The sequence below is a fragment of the Aspergillus candidus genome (assembly GCF_002847045.1).
Source record: "Aspergillus candidus strain CBS 102.13 unplaced genomic scaffold BDW47scaffold_5, whole genome shotgun sequence".
In the NCBI taxonomy this organism is placed as follows: Eukaryota; Fungi; Ascomycota; class Eurotiomycetes; order Eurotiales; family Aspergillaceae; genus Aspergillus; species Aspergillus candidus.
The window spans coordinates 581,124-599,901 of NW_020194010.1; the positions used below are offsets into that span (position 1 = coordinate 581,124).

The window sequence follows — 18,778 nt, forward strand, 5'->3', positions numbered from 1 at the left end:
CACCCGTCTTTTGGTACCTGCAGGATCAAGAACGGCTGGAGGTGTGTCTCCAAAGACGGATGTGGCTGGGGGGATTCTTTGTCTGAGGGAAGGCCTGAACTCGGATGATCCACTTGGTTATGATTCTCCTATCTGAAATGATCTTCCCGTTGACTTGTTGGTGTCTCACCTGGCGTTGTGTGACGAGAAATGCCGGGTTGAGTCGTGTCCCCGCTCGGTACTCCTGAAGCTAACCTGAAACTTTGGGATCGAACTGGTATTGACTGACGACTGATGCGAGGGATTCGAGACGAAATACTTACTCAGGACTACAGTCTTTGGCCGTTGAGCTCTCGGAGAAGACGGTATTACGGAGAATGGAATATGGTACTGGATGGCCCCGCTTTTCCCGCGTTGACAAGTAAACAGCCGGACAGGCGCTAACAAGGAGGAAGCCTCGGGTTAGATTCCAGAAAGACGGAAGACATGGACCAAGGGGGGAAGTAGTATCTTTATGGAATAGTACGAATCATATCAATTAAAGAGAGAGGTTCGAGATTACCTCTTCCTTAGTAGTAGTATCAGTCACATTAATCGTGTACGACGTGTATTGTGCGATGGATCAAAAGTACGTTGACCGATCAACCTGGGAGGTAGGGTATGGTCTTGAATATGACTAGGAGGATATCACAAGAAGATCAGATGCAGGAGACTCATTCAAATCAATAATCCATGGGAGATATTCCTCAACGTTGATGTGGATTATTATATTGTATGATACTATGCAAAATACGGTATATACACGTACAGACCGTGGTAAGGTAAGTTAATATAAAGGACTGTATTCTGGATTGATCTGGTTGGTCCAGCCGCCCGTCTGGTGGCCTAACCCTCCACAGAGTACCTAGTGCAGTCAACCTGGCATCTGCGGTGTTATACAATAATGATATCCAATACTTATAATATAATAATATCATAGTATAATAAGATAATCATCTAATATAAATAGTATATTAGAATCGAAATATGAAATGATGATATTACTAACAGGTGGGATCAATCAAATAAATCACTGGATGGCTGCATCAGATAATTCTGGAATCTTTTGCCTCCACCCAGTCAGTCAGTCTGGAACCTCAGGCGGATCCATCCAGAGCGGGCTCTCCACGTGCCAACCATTTGTTCGACTTTTTTTTTTTTTTTTTTTTTTTCTTTCTCCCTTACGTTCTCTCTCCGCTTGGAAACCTTTCCTGCATCCCCCCGATCCACACTCCACTGGATTATTTCCACCTTTTCATCTTTCTTTCCTTTTCTTTCTTCTTTGCTTTCCCCATTAGACGGAGTACGATTCCATTTCCCATTTGAATTCGATGGATGGTATTCTTCTTGTCTCTTGATCGGGTGTCCTTACCATCCTGGTCCTTCCGTATCATATTTCCCTCCTTACCGTATTGTCCCATACAATACTAACCATCCAACTAGACAACTTGACGATAGAAGCACCGCCTCAGGTGGCTCCAACTCCTTCTCTCCCAACCTTCTTCTTCCTCTCTCTTTCTCTCTCTCTTCCTCTCTTCTTTCTTGTCTCTCTCTCTTGTCTTTCTCTCCGCTCTTCCATCCTTGAGGAAAAAGGACAAACATTCGTGCCTGGTTTGATTGGTGTGATTGAGTCTGACCGGTCTGTCTTTCCCCTTTTCATTCATTCACTGCAAGAAAAAGAAACAATGGTGAAAATTACAACCACCAAATCGGAAGAAACGACACGTTAAAAATAATAATAATAATAATATTCATGCAGTTTTACTGACCCTGACCAAGTTACCAGTCATCTCTCCCCCCACCCACACCACCATCAACCACCATCAGACCTCTCTCCTTTACATCTAGTCACTCTCCCCATTCTTCTCTTCCCCCCCCCCACACGTCATGAATCACGATACTTTCTCCTCCCTGAAATTTCGGCGGACTTCAAGCAAGCTTCACAAAGATTCCCCCAGCTTTACCTCTCGCATCCTCAAGAGCCAGCAGTCCAATACCACGTCCTTGAAACGACACCCCTCCGCCCCCGTCTATCCTCGTTCCAATAGCAGCCCCGGTCGAGACCACCACACTCGCACCCGCTCCAACGCCTACGGGTCCTCCTCGTCTTCCTCCCTCGACCAGCACAGCGCCGGTCCCTCGCCGGTCCCCTCCAGCAACGACTTGGCCCACGCGCCCACCCATCACGCCGCCGCCTCCCAACAACAACCATCCCGTCCTCTCCACTCCGGTCGCTTCTCCCTGCAGACCCCCAGTTCCGATGAATTGACCAGTTCCCCCTTCGACTCCCGTGGCATGCTCACCGCGTTGGATGAGAACAGCACCGAATTCGATCGTCCCGCCTCGTCCACCCGTCCGCCGCTCCCCCCCTCCCTGACCACTACCGACACCCGGGGGCTCCGTCAATCTGCCAGCTTTACCGCCCTACACAACCGGATGGACGCCTTCGTCCACCGCAACGATCAGGACCGTTCCACCCCCCCCACTAACCGGTACTCCGATGAGGCCGGGGGGCCCAGGACCGGGCGGAGCAAGAAGGCCAGCTTCTCCAGCTTCGTCAACAGCATGCTCGGCTCGCCCAGAGGCATTAAGATCTCCGCCCCCGAGAATCCCGTCCATGTCACCCACGTCGGCTATGACAATCGGACCGGCCAGTTCACGGGCTTGCCCAAGGAGTGGCAGCGTCTGCTGCAGGAGAGCGGCATCTCCAAGAAGGAGCAGGAGGAACATCCCCAGACCATGGTCGACATCATGCGCTTCTACGAGAAGAATGCCCGGGGCGATGACGAGGTCTGGCACAAGTTCGACCACGCCTACCCTCAGCATCAGGTCGTCACGAGCCCCGCCCAGTCCGACACCGTCGGCGCCGCCGCCTACGCCGCCGCCACCGCGGGCCAGCAGCGGACCTCGCCGCCCACGAGCCCCCGGTTCCCCCAGAATCACGAGGGCAGCTTCGAGAACCCCCGGGCCCCGCCACCGATCCCCCGCGGCGGCGGCGGCGGCTCTCCGCCCACCGTGCCCGCGATGTCCCCTCCGGTCGGGGGCTTAGTCCCCAACCGGGCGCCCCCCAAACCCCCGACGGCGACCACCATGACGCCTGCCCGAGCGGCCCCGCAGCCGCCCACCGCTGCGCCGCAGATGTCGGCCACGATGACCCGACCGCCCGACGCGTATCCCGCTCCCTTCAACGCCCCGGCCATCCCCATGATCCCCGAGACGGAGCCCCTGACGTCCGAGCCGCCGCGCGCCCGGTCGCCGCCCCCGACGACCACCCCCACCGCCACCGGTGCGCCGTACGGGCCGCCGCCCGTGGTGGCCACTCCGACCCAATACCAGCAGCAGCAGGAGCATGCCATGGCCGCGGCTCAGCAGGCGCTGGCCAGCAAGCAGCTCGATCGGAGTCGCAGCCAGCGCCAACAGGCGCCCGCGCGGCCGGATCAGAAGCCGGCGGTCGCCGAAGACCCCGCCGTGCAGGCCGCGCAGCGCGCGCCCGCCGCCCGGCCTCGGCAACGGCCCCGCCAGAGCACCGCCATGGACGTGCGCGCCCGCCTCAACTCCATCTGTACCCCGGGCGACCCGACCAAGCTGTACCGCAACCTGAACAAGATCGGCCAGGGCGCCTCGGGCGGCGTCTACACCGCTTACACCCACGGCGCCCACGACTGCGTGGCCATCAAGCAGATGAACCTCGACCTGCAACCGAAGAAGGAGCTCATCATCAACGAGATCCTCGTCATGAAGGATAGCAAGCACAAGAACATTGTCAACTTCCTGGACAGCTATCTCCACGGGTTGGATCTCTGGGTCGTGATGGAGTACATGGAGGGCGGCAGTCTGACGGATGTCGTCACCTTTAACATCATGAGTGAAGCCCAGATCGCCGTGGTCTGTCGAGAAGTACGTTCCCCTGCGCAATTTGACCGGAAGTTCCAGTTGACTGACTGTTTTTAGACCCTCAATGGCTTGCAACACCTGCATTCAAAAGGTGTCATCCACCGCGACATCAAATCCGATAACATTCTCCTTTCGATGGATGGCAATATTAAGCTGAGTCCGTTTCCCTTCTCTCTGTCCCCTCTTGTTTCTTGTCTAACAACTACCAGCCGACTTTGGCTTCTGCGCCCAGATCAACGACTCGCAGAACAAGCGCAACACCATGGTCGGCACCCCGTACTGGATGGCCCCCGAGGTCGTCACGCGCAAGGAGTACGGCCGCAAGGTGGACATCTGGAGTCTGGGGATCATGGCGATCGAGATGATCGAGGGCGAGCCGCCGTATCTCACCGAGTCGCCGCTGCGGGCGCTGTACCTGATCGCCACCAACGGCACCCCGACCATCAAGGATGAGCACCAGCTGTCGCCGGTCTTCCGCGATTTCCTGCACCTGGCGCTCAAGGTCGATCCGGAGAAGCGCGCGTCGGCCCATGATTTGCTTAAGGTATTTCCCTCCCCCTTCGCTCTTCTTCCTGGTCAAAGGTGACGTGGACCTGACTGACCCGTTTAGCACCCGTTCATGTCCCTGTGTGCGCCACTGTCGCATCTGTCCCCGCTCGTGAAAGCCGCCCGGGTCAGCCGGGCCCAGGAAAAAGCCCAGAAGGGTGGACACTGAGCGTCCGGGCCCCCGGTTTCGTTTATATATTCCCCCTTGTGTTTTTTGTCTTTGTCCCAGATACCCATGCCTCTTGATATTCCGATGCTGCTGGACGTGTGATCTGTCGGTTCTGCATCATGGCGGACCCTGTCTCCATCCCTCTGCAGTGTTTCCGTCCCCTCTCCCCCCCCCCCCATTCCACCCATAGATAGCGATGACTTGATGATGACCCATTTCCTTGTTTGTTCTTTCGACTTGTTTCCCTACCGATTATGATTTTTTTGTTTCGACGACCGATATATCCTTCTATATTGATGATCTCGATTGTATCGCTCTGTGTCTGCCGTCGTGCGGGGTTGTGGTGCGGTGGACGATGCCTGTAAACCTGGGCGGTTGCTTTTGCTGCCGTTACTGTTCTTTTAATCTACAGAGTGATGCTCTAGTGTTTGTGATCATACGCTGGACGGATCCTCTTCCCTTCCTAATGAACGCGCCATCATGTTTGATTTGGGCTCGGTCTGCAGTGGGCGTCTGGCCAGCTCTGTGATTTTATGATTAATGACTTGTCTGGGGGATATTCCGGGCTATGGAATAAAAGTATCTTACTTGTATCTTCACCATATACACTTATACTCCATAGTACGGAGTCAAGATGACCCATAAGAGACCAGTGAAGTCACAGTCTCGCTTAATCCGGTCTAGCGCGGGCCGAGCATCCGCGTCAGAGGCGCAGTCACTCATTCACTGACTAACTAAGGGAACGAACTAGTTCTCCAACCCAACTAACTAGTCAACTAAATCGTCACCTCTCTCTTCAACCTGGTCATCTTGTTCGGCTGCCTTGTCTTACTCTTCTCTTCCTCCTTTGTTCACTTCCTGGGATACCCATTAATCTACTAATACATACACATCATCGCTGGTGGTCATCCCTACCACATACTTTCTCTATCGTCGACCGACCTCGTCACCCGACTGCTAGTGACTGAGTCTGTCGCCTGGGGCATCAAGCTATCTCCCCTCTCTCGCTCTCCGTCTTCCCCCGCAGTCAACCACCACCACCACCACCACCACTACCACCACCACCTATCTACGTACCACCTACCTACCTGATTAAGGACTCATCCACGAAAATTCCAATTCACCCATCGTACCAAATTCCGGAGTCACTCCCTACACTACCTGACAGCGGAACAAAACCAAGTGGATTCTCTCGACACGCTTCTTTACCTACTCCTTTCGTTCCCGCCCGGCAGTGAGATAGATAAAACTCTAGGCAACCGTGATGTTTCGTGCTCAGCAGAACGCTTTTGACGACGCTGTCGGTATGGATTCTCATATACTTCTGAACTTGTTTGCGAATTGGTTCGGTGGAGGCTATGGGTAGATTGTTGATTGCTGATTGAGTGCATCAATAGCCAAGGCGACGGATGAGAATCTTACGTCGGAGAATTGGGAATATATCTTGGTATGACCCCTCTTTGGGTTGGATGGTGGGATTTGAAGGCGCTGACGTACTGTTGGTAGGACGTCTGTGACAAGGTCGCTGGGGACGAGTCGGGGTAAGTTTGACCTTCCACCAACGGAAACCGGACACAGTTGATAATCTGGAATAGGCCGAAAGATGCCGTCGCCGCCCTGATCAAAAGACTGGCGCACCGGAACGCAAACGTGCAATTATACACACTCGAGGTTGGTCGCAGATGCTCGTATGCGGGCGAGGTCAATACTGACGACGTCACAGCTGGGCAACGCGCTCGCGCAGAACTGCGGCCCCAAAATCCACCGCGAACTCGCTTCGAGAAGTTTCACCGACGCTCTCCTTCGTCTGGCGAATGACCGTGTGAGTATAATGTCTGCGCTGGCTTAAACCATACTGACCGGTTTAGAACACCCATCAACAAGTCAAGTCGAAAATCCTCGAGCGCATGCAGGAATGGACGGAGATTTTCGCCAATAACCCTGATTTCGGGATTATGGAGCAAGCCTACATGCAGCTCAAGACACAGAGTAAGCCACACTGGAAGAGAGATTAAGACCTAGAGGGGAAGCTGATCGCGCAGACCCTAACCTACAGCCTCCGTCTAAACCGGGAAAGAGGGAGATCACCGACGTCGATCGCCAGAAGGAAGAGGAGGAACTCCAGATGGCGCTTGCGCTTTCGATCCGGGAGAAACCGACCCCGTCCGGCGCACCGCAGGCCCAGTCTAGTGCTGCAGCTTCTTCCTCCGCTGCCGCCACCGCCGGTGCTGCCGCGGGTCCTGCCGCAGCGGAAGCTCCGCCATCGCAACCCGTCCCGCCAGGAACGTCAGCCGCCACAGTCTCCCGGGTGAGAGCGCTGTTCGATTTCCTGCCGTCCGAGCCCGGCGAACTCCAATTTCGCAAGGGGGATATTATCGCCGTTCTCGAATCCGTGTACAAGGACTGGTGGAAGGGCTCGCTGCGCGGGCAGACGGGCATCTTCCCCCTCAACTACGTGGAGAAGCTGCCGGACCCGACGGTGGAGGAGCTGCAGCGGGAGGCGCATATGGAGGCAGATGTGTTCGGCCAGATCAAGAACGTCGAGAAGCTGTTGACCCTGCTCAGCACGCGGAGCCCCGATCCCAATGCGCAGGATAACGAGGAGATCACCTCGTTGTATCACTCGACGCTGGCGATCCGGCCGAAGTTAATAGAGCTGATTGGGAAGTATTCGCAGAAGAAGGGTATGTCTATCTCTAGCTATATGCTATACATATAAAATGTGCGCTTACTCACAAAACCAGACGAATTCACCCAGCTCAACGAGAAATTCATCAAGGCCCGCCGGGACTATGAATCCCTGCTGGAGGCATCCATGTCGCATCCCACGCAGCCCCAATACGGAAGACCCGGCCAATCGCCGTATGGATACCCACCACAAGCCGCAATGGGATATCCTCAAGGGCAGCCGCCGCACGATTCCCAGCGCTACTTCAGTCCCCGTCCACAAGGTTTGTCTTCCTATTCTCTCTACCTATAGAATGCAGTCTAACAGCTCAGACTCCCCGTCCCAACCAACCGGCAACCCATACTACAACCCCGACCAGCCCCAGCTCCAGCCCACAACCTCGCACTCCCCGGATCCCCGCATGCACACACCCCCCGCCGCCACCCCGTACCAACAACAACAAGCCCCAACGGAACCCTACCAACCCGTCTACCACCGCCCCGAATCCACCTACGACCACCCCCAAGAACTCGGCACATCGGTCTACGACTCCCCGGTAGACCACCACCCGCCCGCAACCACCACTACCACCGCCCAACGAGCGCCGTACCCGGGCGGCCCGCCACCGTTCCAGCAGCAGCCTGGTGGCTACGCGCCCGACGACCCGGCGACCCCGGGACAGGCACCCTACCCTGCCCCGCCTGCTAGCCAACCTCCACCTGTCCCCGGGACGGCTTCCACGCCGGCGCCTTATCCAGGGTATCAGGCTTATAAGCCAGGGGGGATGGCCGGGTCGAATCCGGCTTCTTATTATCGATAATGTGGATACACTACTTGTTTTCGGATTATGGATGATGAATGGATGGTGTGGATTGATTGACCGATTGAATTACTCAATTAGCTGGATCGATTGAATCGATTGCATACCGAGTTGATGGGTTGAATTGATTGAATCGAAATGAGTTTCACTAAGTATTACCATTACTGTCACCATCTCAATTAGCCTGACTTTGCTACTACCTACTTACTTAGCTACTAGTTAGTCAATGTTCTTTCCGGAGTTTTCCTTTTCTCCTTTTCTCCTTTTCTTCCTTTATTCTGTTTATTCTCGTTTCTTTCTACTGCGGAGCGATATGCGAATCCCGCAAGAGAGTAAATAACCCACCAATTACCCAACAAGTGAACAACAAAACAAATGCAAACAAAATACCCACCGAAACCCAGTTCATCTACAGCCCAATCAGACCACAATACTGTAACCAGCATCAGTCCCAGACCGCAAGAAAATAGCAAGTACACCTATCATGTAGAAGCATCCCAGGAAACATTGCAAAACCTGAAGCAGGAGATAGTTTACCGGGTATATCCTGTCTTATAGTAGGAGTAGCAGGAGGAATCCCGTTTGAGAGATGCAGGTGGCCGTTGATTAGAGTGGGAAGTTGAGACCTTTGAGTTTGAGGATGGATGGAGGACCTATGATATTCTTGTATTATGGAGATGGATTGTATTGCTATACGACGATGTGTAGATTGAGGTTGAGATATGAAGGGTTGGTTCAATCTCATGGTCTGAGATGACTGTGTTCATGGTACAGAGTGTATAATATAATAGAAGGGTTACTCTATAGGTAGGAGAAGGTTTCGTGAAGAACTTTATTTACATTCTTTATCAACTATATCAAGTTATAGAATGATATTGGTTAGGCTGGATATAACCGCTATCCTTCCTACAGTATCACTACCCTCCACAATCTAAGCCCATAGGAGTGTCTGTAGTAAGCCTTTGTATTCAAATAACAGTACAATAACAGTACAGGGAAGTCTATGTCATAGAAACAAACCTATACCAAGGCAGCAAAACCACTTGTTGCAAGCCTGGATATCTAGAAGCACGGGAATAGACATTAGACAGTGTCAAGCACCTGCGTGGAAATATGAGTAGAGCTCGAAATTTTCAATACACATCTCAGCCCGTACCTGCAACTCTTGTGAAGAAACTTGATATCTAGATTGTTGTGCGTGTTTGGTGAAATTACTGTAGAAGTTCGTAAGCCATACTGGTCTTCTGGTGACTACCTCCAGCAGATCACTCACAGGCTATCCACAGCCCATTCCAGTCAGTTATTTTCTAGCAGCCATCTCTGGATATAGAGCGGATTACTTACTCACTATTCATATCCCATCGCAGCTAGCTGTTTGCTGATAGCCACATCTGAATATAGGGCTGATCACCCACCCACTATTCATATCCCATCCAATCGCAGCCAATCTGTCTCCTTGAACGAACTGCCCTAGGTCTTATATTCAGCTTGCAAGGAATTCTTTAATAGATCAGATTTAGATTGAAGAGTAGCTATTAGCCAGTCTTCCAATTGCAACTCCTCATTACTTGTTTTGCTTTTTCACCAGAGGGGTCGTGGCGGTAGTGGCGGTCTTTATTGGAGTTATTCTTAGTACGTGACACTAAGACTGTGGATGGTTTTCAACAGCTGGCTAACTAGGCTCAATGCATCGTTATATGGAGTCCATAATCAAACACAGAACAAAGTAAATTTATACTAAGAATATCTCAATAGAACACTATAAGTCAATGCCACCTCCTACCACCCTTTTCACATGCGCCATCCACGTGCAGTCATGCACTGAATATCACCAGCACAGTTACACCAATCCACTACCCATCCAGTCTTTCGCCCTCTCAAACCCGGGAGAGGAGTTTGTGGCGTTCCGTCGGGGTCACTGCAGACGTGACCCCCCTTTAGATGTAGGACAACAGCTGAAGATTGCCCATTTAAGAACCTGCCGGTCTTCCATCTGGTAACCTGCACATCCGGTTGGTGGATTCCTGTCGATGAGTCGGGTTCCACAACGGGAGTGGAATGCATGTTGGATAAGCTAGCGTCAGTGGGCGCTGGCTCTATTTCCTTAGGGTGTGATGTGGTTTGGCCGATGGTGGGTTGTGTAGTGAGCGAGGATGGTCGCGGCGGGCTTGGATCATGTCATGCTCTGCCATGATTGCTTTTCTCTGCGGGGTTGATTCAGCTGTCGAAAGCGTGTACGTGGTAACCATGGATATTGCCGGGTATCAGTTATATCACCTCTGGTCAGATACCGCTTCAGGATACTGGTGCGGTGCTGTCGAATCTTGACTGCTCGATTCCAGTGTCGAGGAGGTTCCTGGGCAGACGGAACTCGGACAAGGGGATGTCCGGCATACGCTCTACCGTGTGACAGGACCTGATCCAGACGGTCAGGAGGTAGCAGCTGCAATGGCTCTGAGCGTGTCATGTCACGCATATGTGGGCACTTCAACCATGACAAGGTTCTGACAGGGAAGGGGTTACAGGCACGGGTCATCGGTTTGCAGATTGGTTACACAGCGGAGAGTCTAACAGGTGTCCAACAGGTATTAAAGGGCCACCGTCTCGAGCGGATATGATCATTGACAGGAACTTGGTTGATTGACTTTGTGCGATATTGTCAAAATGGATCTCATCGAGCTCTCAAACACCGTGTCGAAATCAGCCCGTGTGATGTCGGGCATTCTGGAGGAGAACAAACTGAAGCTCTCGCTTGATCCCCAGTGTCCTGATCCTAGCCATTTTGCACTCCCCAACGCGGAGGCCTTCCACGCTGCCCGCACACAGCTCCGCGATGCGGCGTTGCACCTGGTCGATCTACTGTCCGGGACCCAGGAGACCCTCCAGGGGATTCAGTATAACGTATGTTGGATCTAAGAAGAACGCAATTAGTCAATAAGTTAGTCAACCAAATCACTGAGAACCCGCAGCTTGTTATCTCGTCCGCCCTGCAGATCTCCTGGCGGTTCAAACTGCCCCAGGCGGTGCCTCTCAACGACTGCATTAGCTACGAGAACCTCGCTGCAAAAGTCGGACTGGACCAGGGTGTGATCGAAAGAGTGATGAGGACTCTCATGACGCGAGGCATGTTCCACCAACCGGACCCAGACCATGTCTCTCACTCTCGTCTATCCGCCACACTGGCCACCGAGCAATGGCCGGATGCCCTGTTCAGCATGGTATTCGGCTGGGCGACCCCGGCAATCATGCACGTGGCGGATGCGTTGACAAAATGGGGGTCAAGCCAGAAGCCCAATGAGACTGGGTTTAACGTTGCCAAGAACACGGACAAGACGATGTGGGAGCTCTTGGAGCAGGATCTCGAGGCCCAGAAGATGTTCGGGAAGTTCATGAACTTCACGTCTGATGTGTTCGGGGTCATTGATGGTCTGATAAGTGGGTACGATTGGGCCGGCCTGGGGGACGCCGTCGTCGTTGACGTGAGTAGGGTCGAACTTAACTGTACGCTTCGCGGAGTATCCACACTGACCAGCGCACAGGTGGCGGGCTCCATAGGGCATATCAGCCGGAAACTTGCCGGGCACTTTCCGCAACTCGAGTTTATCGTGCAGGACTATGAAGCCGTCTGCCGCCAAGGGGAGGCCATCTTGCCGGCCGAGCTGCGGGGTCGCATTCGCTTTCAGCCGCACAACATGTTCGATGCGCAGCAGGGGATACCAGACAAGAAGATTGTGTACTTTCTCCGCATGATCCTGCATGACTGGAGCGATCAAGAATGCTGTCGGATTCTACGGGCTGTCCTCCCTGGACTGAAACGGGGAGACCGCATCATAGTCCAGGAGCATATAGTGCCAGACCCTGGGACGGGATCGCTGTTTGTGGAACAAGTCCTGCGGTGTGTTTGAATATCCTTACTACCTTTTTCCCTTTTGCGCTTCACTGTACGTGGATGGCTCGAGCTGACCGGTCCAGTGGCCTTGATATGAATATGCTTTCTGCCACCAATGGTCAGGAGCGCAGCGCAGCCCAGTTCCAACATCTGGTGCGCATGGCAGATCCCAGGCTGAAGGTTGTGAATATCACTACACCCACCGGTTTAGATATGGGGGTGGTTGAAATAGCCTTGGAAGATGGTTTGTAGGGGGTGTATTGTTGAGAAGTAGTAATTCAGCGAACAAAAGCTTGGATAGTCTTACCTCAGTAGGACTTTGAGAATGCATAATGATTGAGAGTGAGTGATTATCGCCCTATCAAGTACAGATTACATGTAGTAGGGTATCGATATGCTTCTATCATATGCGGAGTAAACAGGGGTGACGGTGAATCTTTCCAACCCTGGTAGTTGGTTACTGTCCTGGGTCTCTATATCTACAGTACTTGTTTTTTGATTGAAATCAACTACTTATGTTTTAGTTCGAATCAATTTAAAACATTTGGTTGTTAGGATTGTCTTTGACCTTGATTAAATTGATTCATCGTGCCTTTCATGCTACTCATACTTTCTCTGTAGATAATCGGTTCAGGTTATGTCTGCCGTTCACTTTTCCTAAACTGATCTATATTTCACTCTAGATAAGTTATTTTGATCAAATATTCATCAGATGCGTCTCGAAATACATAACCTGGTACCATGATAATACATATACTCACGTATAATATGAGTCTGTCTGACCATATTGTTGGGCACATTCGCAACGACATAATAAATGAGTCTGAGGAACTTACGCAAGCTTGAAAAGCCAATTTAGAGATATTACTCGATGCTACTCGATGCGAAGAGAGAAGAGAAGTTCGAGTAGATAAGTCTAAGGTTTATTCCCGGTTGCCTTTCTATACCATTATCACTGGCTGATTAGGGACACAGGTCAAATGATCCACGTCTCATCAGAGTACCGACGATGAAAGTACATATGACAGAAAATATATCAGATTGATATTATATCACCATATTTTTGCGAACTAGCAAAGACACACTTATCTTGTAATTGTATACGGGTAAACTATGCGAGAATAGCAATGCTATAATGTGTACTGATATGCGCAATGCCACGCCTCCCTCAGCGTCCCGCAGCTTCTCCATTTAGACCGCTCTTCGCAGCCCTAGCATACCTCCATTCCGCGTTACAATGCTTGATAGTGGGGGGCACTGTGTTCTCTATGTATCTATCCAATACACACATACCCTAATCACCCGAGGGTGGGACATTCCTATATGCTGATTAGTCCAGAACCTCGGAATTCCTCGTTATAACAGCAGGTAATTCTGCCACCTCATCTCAGCAGTTGGGTCTCTCACCCTGCGCGTGGATGCATGTATGCCATCAGATAGCCAAGCGGTTGATAATGTAAGACACACTTTATTGAAATGTGCCGTTGCCTACCGTTGCAGTGAAAGAATAGATTAGTCTGATTTGGCTCGCGCGAAGCCGATAGAACAGTACATTGTGTTCTATCCGCGCTGTCAACTCGGAGTACGCGTATTCTGACACAGCGGCGACTTCAATGGCGTGCATCTACCCACACATAAGCGTTTTGGAGAGCGCCCAGACTGGCTGGTCCCCAGCCTAAGAACTTCTGACCGCATTGTCATGTCGAAGTAGCATGGACGGCTGTCTGGTTTCTTTCTTTCCGCCTTGGAGGGTCTATTGGTCGGACTTCGAGTTGCACCAAGAGCGAGAGCCATACTACTGGCGTTTAGCAGAGGTCGATAGCATCAGACTATGCATAGGTCTCTGATGGAAGGATCAGAAGCAACTGACAATGATCAGCATGGATGTTTCATAACCACGACTTGAGCTTAGCCTACCTCCAGAGAGTTGCTACTATCTTGGGGGCAGAGACGCCTCAGACCGTGCCTGTTTAGGGAACGCGTGCATAATCGAAACCCGAAGGAAATGTCAAGACCTGAACTTGTTTTGCAAAGGGGTCGGCATGTGCTAGCCCTGCTTTGTAGAGAGCTCTCGTTCCGAACCCATAGCATGGCTATAGGGGTTTGAATTCAAGTGTTCGGGTGGGGAGGGAGCTATATAGCCGGGGATTATCGAGGAAGGTACAGGGAATCGGGACACCAGGAAGAGCAACTGATACTATCGGAGTTATTGAGACGGGTGATCAGACGATGGAAACAAAGATGAAGATCGAAGTCAGTCTGTATAGAAAACGCGGAGGATCACTGGATGCCTCAGGTTACAAGTGTACGTCAGGTCCCTCATAATTAGGCACATGGCATGCAATATGGTCAGAATGCATGACCAACTCATTATCCCGGGTCTTGATCATGAAATGTATAGCCTTATAAGATAGTGATAATCATGCCAAGCCAGTGATCTAATGCCACTGCTGCAGAGTATAAGAGTATGCGTTGCCTGTTTGGGAAATCATCGCCTGAGGCCGCAAACACAACACGTGACGACGTGTCCCACATCACCGCTGCCCGTCTGGTCATCGCCGTCCATCGATCAGGAATGCCAAACCTGGCCTGGGGCCCTTTTCTTTCTGTCTCTCTGTACAGCCTTTCCTTCGTTCGGCTTTCAGTCTCCACAATCTTGCTTCCTCGTAAGCACAATTAGCCGCTGGCTCTGAATACCTCCCACCCATTATCATCGTGCCCGATCGATCCAACGGCTCCCCGCAATCGCGTGGCTGAACGATGCCCACTCTCGCTCTGGTTCCGGATGGGCAGTTCCAGTTCATTCTTTGAAAGACGGGATATCTATCGATTATATTGAGATCCATCTAGTTGGAATTCTTCCTTCCTCCCCATGGAGGCCGACTGGGATGAGCTGTCGCGCATCCCCGTGCCGGCGCCAAGCTCGCACGCTTTGCCGACGATTGCAACAACGATAGCTTTTGACGATGTGTCGGAGCTATTGTGGGTCGGAAATGAATATGTGAGTCTTCTTGTGAGGATGGTAATCATCGATGCATTCTAATGTGTTTCCTTCGTGCATAGGGCCGAATCACGTCTTTCTACGGTCCTGAGCTGCAACGGTATACCTCCATTAGAGCCCATCCGGTCTCGGAGGGCATGGTACGGCAGATTCTCTTCCATGACCGAGGCGTCATATCACTATCGTCAAAGAGTATCCACATGATCACGCGGCGCGGGTTGACACAATGGCACATCACTCACGACGACATGGTCGATCTTCGCTGCATGAGTTTTACCGCGCAGTTGAACCGAATCATCGTGGCGGGGTGCCAAAAGGCGATGTTTACCATTGACATCGACAAGGGGACGATAGTGGATAAACTGCCGACGGAGCACCACTATACGATGATGAAGAAGAGCCGGTATCTCTGTGCTGCGACGGACACGGGGTCGGTGAACGCACTCAGCCTGGCTGATTTTCGCGTGGTCAAGTCGTGGAAGGCACATGGAACGGCGGTCAACGATATGGATGCTCGAAATGATCTCTTGGTTACCTGTGGCTTCTCGATGAGGCATCTCGGGTCGCCCATCGTGGATCCGTTAGCCAATGTTTACGACCTCAAGACACTTAACCCGCTTCCCCCCATCCCTTTTCATGCCGGTGCCGCATATGTGCGCATGCATCCCAAGCTCCACACCACGAGCTTTGTTGCCTCGCAGACCGGACAGCTGCAGGTGGTAGACCTCATGAATCCCAACGCCATCAATCTGCGCCAGGCCAATGTGTCCTTCATGCTGGGCATTGATATCTCCCCGTCTGGAGAGGCCCTGGCCATCAATGATGCAGAGTGTTCTATCCACCTGTGGGGCTCGCCGGCAAAGATACATTTTAATGAAATGAGCAAAGAAGCGGAGTTCGCCGACGTGGTCCCTCGACCGCCGCCGTTGGACTGGGCCACGGATACCCCCCTTAACATGGTCGGCATGCCCTACTATCATGAACGTTTGTTGTCGGCCTGGCCTAGTCACCTTGTCTTCGAAGTGGGAAGCCCCCCGAACGCAGTCGACCAGGCACTGCTCCCGTACCTTCGCCCGGCCGAGGTCGGTCACTACGCGCCGAATCCGAAGAAAATCCGACGCAACCAGGTCGAAAACACCCGTGCATTGACGACCTCGGAGCCCGCCCTCATTGCCCCGAAGTTCCTGAGCGAGAAAGCGAGGGAGCAAAGCAAGGCGAAATCCGATGGTTCGGTTAGTGACACTGCTGAGGCCCTGGCGGGCTCCAAGATCAACGGAGAGGGCGAAGATGATCCATTGCTCAAGTATAGCAACGTCGAGATCAAGTACAGTCGATTCGGTGTGGATGATTTTGATTTCAGGTATGAGAGTGGTCGGGGGTCTTGAGTCGGTCTCGTGACGAGCTAACCTGTACAACTAGGTTCTATAATCGGACCAATTTCTCGGGGTTGGAAACACACATCGCCAATTCTTTCACCAATGCTCTTCTTCAACTCTTCAAATTCATCCCACTAGTCCGAAACGTCGCCCTACATCATGCCGCGAGCTCTTGTATCTTCGAAAATTGTCTCTTGTGTGAAATGGGCTATCTTTTCGATATGCTGGAAAAGGCGAATGGCCAGAACTGCCAGGCTACGAATTTACTGAAAACATTCAGCAGCTATCGCGAAGCATCGACTTTGGGATTGCTGGAAGAAAATCTGACGAATAAGTCCCTTTCCTCAGCCATCCAGGCGGTTCACCGATTTTTCCTCGGACAAATCGCCCATGACTACCGCATGATTCTTCCCGGATCGGATGACCTGGACCACAGGCTCGCCACGATAGCATCCGAGTCAATTCGGTGCATGTTCTGCCACAATGAGATCGTTCGGCCCGGAAATTCGCTCGCCAACGAGTTGATCTACCCGGCCATCGATATCAAGCAGGCGCGTAGAAACCCGGCTTTCCGATTCTCGAATATCTTGCGGGCAAGCATCGAACGTGAGACGCAGAACAGGGGCTGGTGCAACTACTGCCGACGCTATCAGCAAGTGACGATTCGCAAGACTGTGCACCGCATGCCCCCCGTGATGATGCTCAACGCCGCTTTGAGCAACCCACTCTGCCGACGACTCTGGGCGGTTCCTGGGTGGCTACCAGAAGAAGTTGGAATTTTCGTTGAAGGGGGGCAGATTATGTGCTTCGAAGGCGAGGACCTCCGTGTGCGCGTTCAGGCCAACATGCCGGGGCTTGTGGTGTACGAGTTGGTGGGTCTGGTGTGTGAGATTGATGTCCCTGAGCACCAGAAGGCCCACCTTGTGTCTTTCATCAATGTCTCCGTGTCTTCTCGCGAACCCGAACCCCAGAACCGATGGCACCTGTTCAATGACTTCCTCGTCACAGAAGTGGATAAGGACGAGGCGCTCCGGTTCAACCAACCATGGAAGATCCCCTCTGTCCTGGCTTATCAGATCAAGGATGCGCGTCACGCCGTGGAAGATTCGTGGAAAAACACCCTCGACACTACTCTGCTGTTCCGCGATTGGTCCCTGAAGTAAGTCCTAATTCATCAAGACACCCTATTCACCTGCTAACTTGGCTTGTCATAGCGGTGGTCGCCCGGTCGAGTCACGGGTGACGCTTTCCGAAGACGAAAAGCCCTCCCCCGGTACTCCCGTTGCGTTGGATACAGAATTCGTCGACCTGGAAAAGGCCGAGATAGACGTGAAAGCCGACGGTTCCCAGGAGATGGTGAGGCCCAACAAGAGTGGTCTTGCCCGGGTATCTGTCTTGCGAGGCTCGGGACTGCGCGAAGGCGTTACTTTCATTGACGACTACATTACTATCAAAGATCCGATTGTCGACTATGTGACGCAGTACTCCGGCATCAACCCTGGCGACCTAGACCCCAGAACCAGTCAGCACAACCTGGTCCCGCTCAAAGTGGCATATAAGAAACTATGGTTGCTGCTCAACCTGGGATGCATTTTTGTCGGCCACGGCTTGGCCTCCGACTTCCGGAAGATCAACATCCAGGTCCCGAAAAATCAAACGGTGGATACGCAATACCTCTACTTTCATCCAGGAAAGAATCGTCGACTTAGTCTGCGGTATCTCGCCTGGGCGGTCTTCAAGGAGTATATCCAAGAAGAACCCGCGGACAACACCCAGGGCCACGATTCCATTGAGGATGCACGCATGGCCTTGCGGCTGTGGAAGAAGTTCCGGGAATACGAAGATGCAGGGATCGTATCACAGATTCTGGAGGAGATATTCCGCGAAGGATCCAAACTTGGATTCCGGCCACCCCCTCGCAATGGAACCGTGACCGTCCTCTCCCGGCCCGGCACTGCAGTGAGTATGCAGAACGCCAGCGGCCGAAACACCCCCAACGTGCCTGATCCTGGAACGACGGCAGCGGCCGCGACCGTTCCCAGTGCCCCCACAACACCTCGCCAGGCTTTCCGACGCTCCATTGCCCTCACCCCCAGCAATGGCACATTCTCCGGCCCAGGAGCGGGGGATTTCTTCGGCGGGAGTCCGCTGAAATAACGACCTTTTCCTGTAGTGGAAACAGGCGAATCCTGACGACCTCTCACGATAGTATATTTTTGTGCATGGTATGATTGATTGATCGATGGCATGGCGATAGAAGTTTGACTTTTGGTTGCTACGATGTACACACCTGGCTTCAAAGCCCGGTCAGTGTTAGTTTATTCCAGGTAGTTAAGCTAGAGACTCCAATTGAAATTCACAGTAAATTCAAATTCCATAACTCCAGCATTCTGCCGT

General features: G+C 52.4%; 4 protein-coding genes across 4 annotated transcripts; all 4 read left to right on the forward strand.

Annotated features, from left to right (window-relative positions):
* Positions 1–1,905: 1,905 nt before the first annotated feature.
* On the forward strand, positions 1,906–4,627 carry pakA (mitogen-activated protein kinase kinase kinase kinase STE20; the record flags this gene model as incomplete). The annotated part of the gene is made up of 4 exons (XM_024815943.1): positions 1,906–3,915; positions 3,970–4,069; positions 4,122–4,456; positions 4,523–4,627. 4 exons carry the CDS (start codon positions 1,906–1,908, stop codon positions 4,625–4,627), a joined length of 2,550 nt encoding a protein of 849 aa, XP_024675364.1.
* A 1,116-nt stretch (positions 4,628–5,743) lies between these two features.
* BDW47DRAFT_66890 (ESCRT-0 subunit protein HSE1) lies at positions 5,744–8,223 on the forward strand. Its single transcript, XM_024819571.1, has 9 exons — positions 5,744–5,931; positions 6,025–6,074; positions 6,134–6,168; positions 6,223–6,298; positions 6,351–6,449; positions 6,496–6,616; positions 6,670–7,311; positions 7,372–7,578; positions 7,628–8,223. The coding sequence occupies exons 1-9, from the start codon at positions 5,892–5,894 to the stop codon at positions 8,113–8,115; spliced, it is 1,758 nt and encodes a 585-aa protein (XP_024675365.1). The 5' UTR covers positions 5,744–5,891; the 3' UTR covers positions 8,116–8,223.
* Positions 8,224–10,723: 2,500 nt separating this feature from the next.
* On the forward strand, positions 10,724–12,322 carry BDW47DRAFT_66970 (S-adenosyl-L-methionine-dependent methyltransferase). The gene is made up of 4 exons (XM_024819572.1): positions 10,724–11,016; positions 11,085–11,594; positions 11,655–12,010; positions 12,088–12,322. Exons 1-4 carry the CDS (start codon positions 10,780–10,782, stop codon positions 12,254–12,256), a joined length of 1,272 nt encoding a protein of 423 aa, XP_024675366.1. The 5' UTR covers positions 10,724–10,779; the 3' UTR covers positions 12,257–12,322.
* Positions 12,323–14,608: 2,286 nt separating this feature from the next.
* pan2n2 (poly(A)-specific ribonuclease) lies at positions 14,609–18,733 on the forward strand. Its single transcript, XM_024820977.1, has 4 exons — positions 14,609–15,005; positions 15,068–16,365; positions 16,425–17,540; positions 17,596–18,733. Exons 1-4 carry the CDS (start codon positions 14,877–14,879, stop codon positions 18,536–18,538), a joined length of 3,486 nt encoding a protein of 1,161 aa, XP_024675367.1. The 5' UTR covers positions 14,609–14,876; the 3' UTR covers positions 18,539–18,733.
* Positions 18,734–18,778: the final 45 nt, after the last annotated feature.

Coding starts and splice junctions, on each gene's coding strand:
- BDW47DRAFT_66890 (XM_024819571.1), top strand. CDS start 5,892: ATGTTTCGTGCTCAGCAGAACGCTTTTGACGACGCTGTCG. Junction 6,299..6,350: donor TGCAATTATACACACTCGAG/GTTGGTCGCAGA, acceptor ACGACGTCACAG/CTGGGCAACGCGCTCGCGCA. Junction 6,450..6,495: donor TTCGTCTGGCGAATGACCGT/GTGAGTATAATG, acceptor TGACCGGTTTAG/AACACCCATCAACAAGTCAA.
- BDW47DRAFT_66970 (XM_024819572.1), top strand. CDS start 10,780: ATGGATCTCATCGAGCTCTCAAACACCGTGTCGAAATCAGCCCGTGTG. Junction 11,017..11,084: donor TCCAGGGGATTCAGTATAAC/GTATGTTGGATC, acceptor GAGAACCCGCAG/CTTGTTATCTCGTCCGCCCT. Junction 12,011..12,087: donor TTTGTGGAACAAGTCCTGCG/GTGTGTTTGAAT, acceptor TGACCGGTCCAG/TGGCCTTGATATGAATATGC.
- pan2n2 (XM_024820977.1), top strand. CDS start 14,877: ATGGAGGCCGACTGGGATGAGCTGTCGCGCATCCCCGTGCCGGCGCCA. Junction 15,006..15,067: donor TGTGGGTCGGAAATGAATAT/GTGAGTCTTCTT, acceptor CTTCGTGCATAG/GGCCGAATCACGTCTTTCTA. Junction 16,366..16,424: donor GTGGATGATTTTGATTTCAG/GTATGAGAGTGG, acceptor CTGTACAACTAG/GTTCTATAATCGGACCAATT.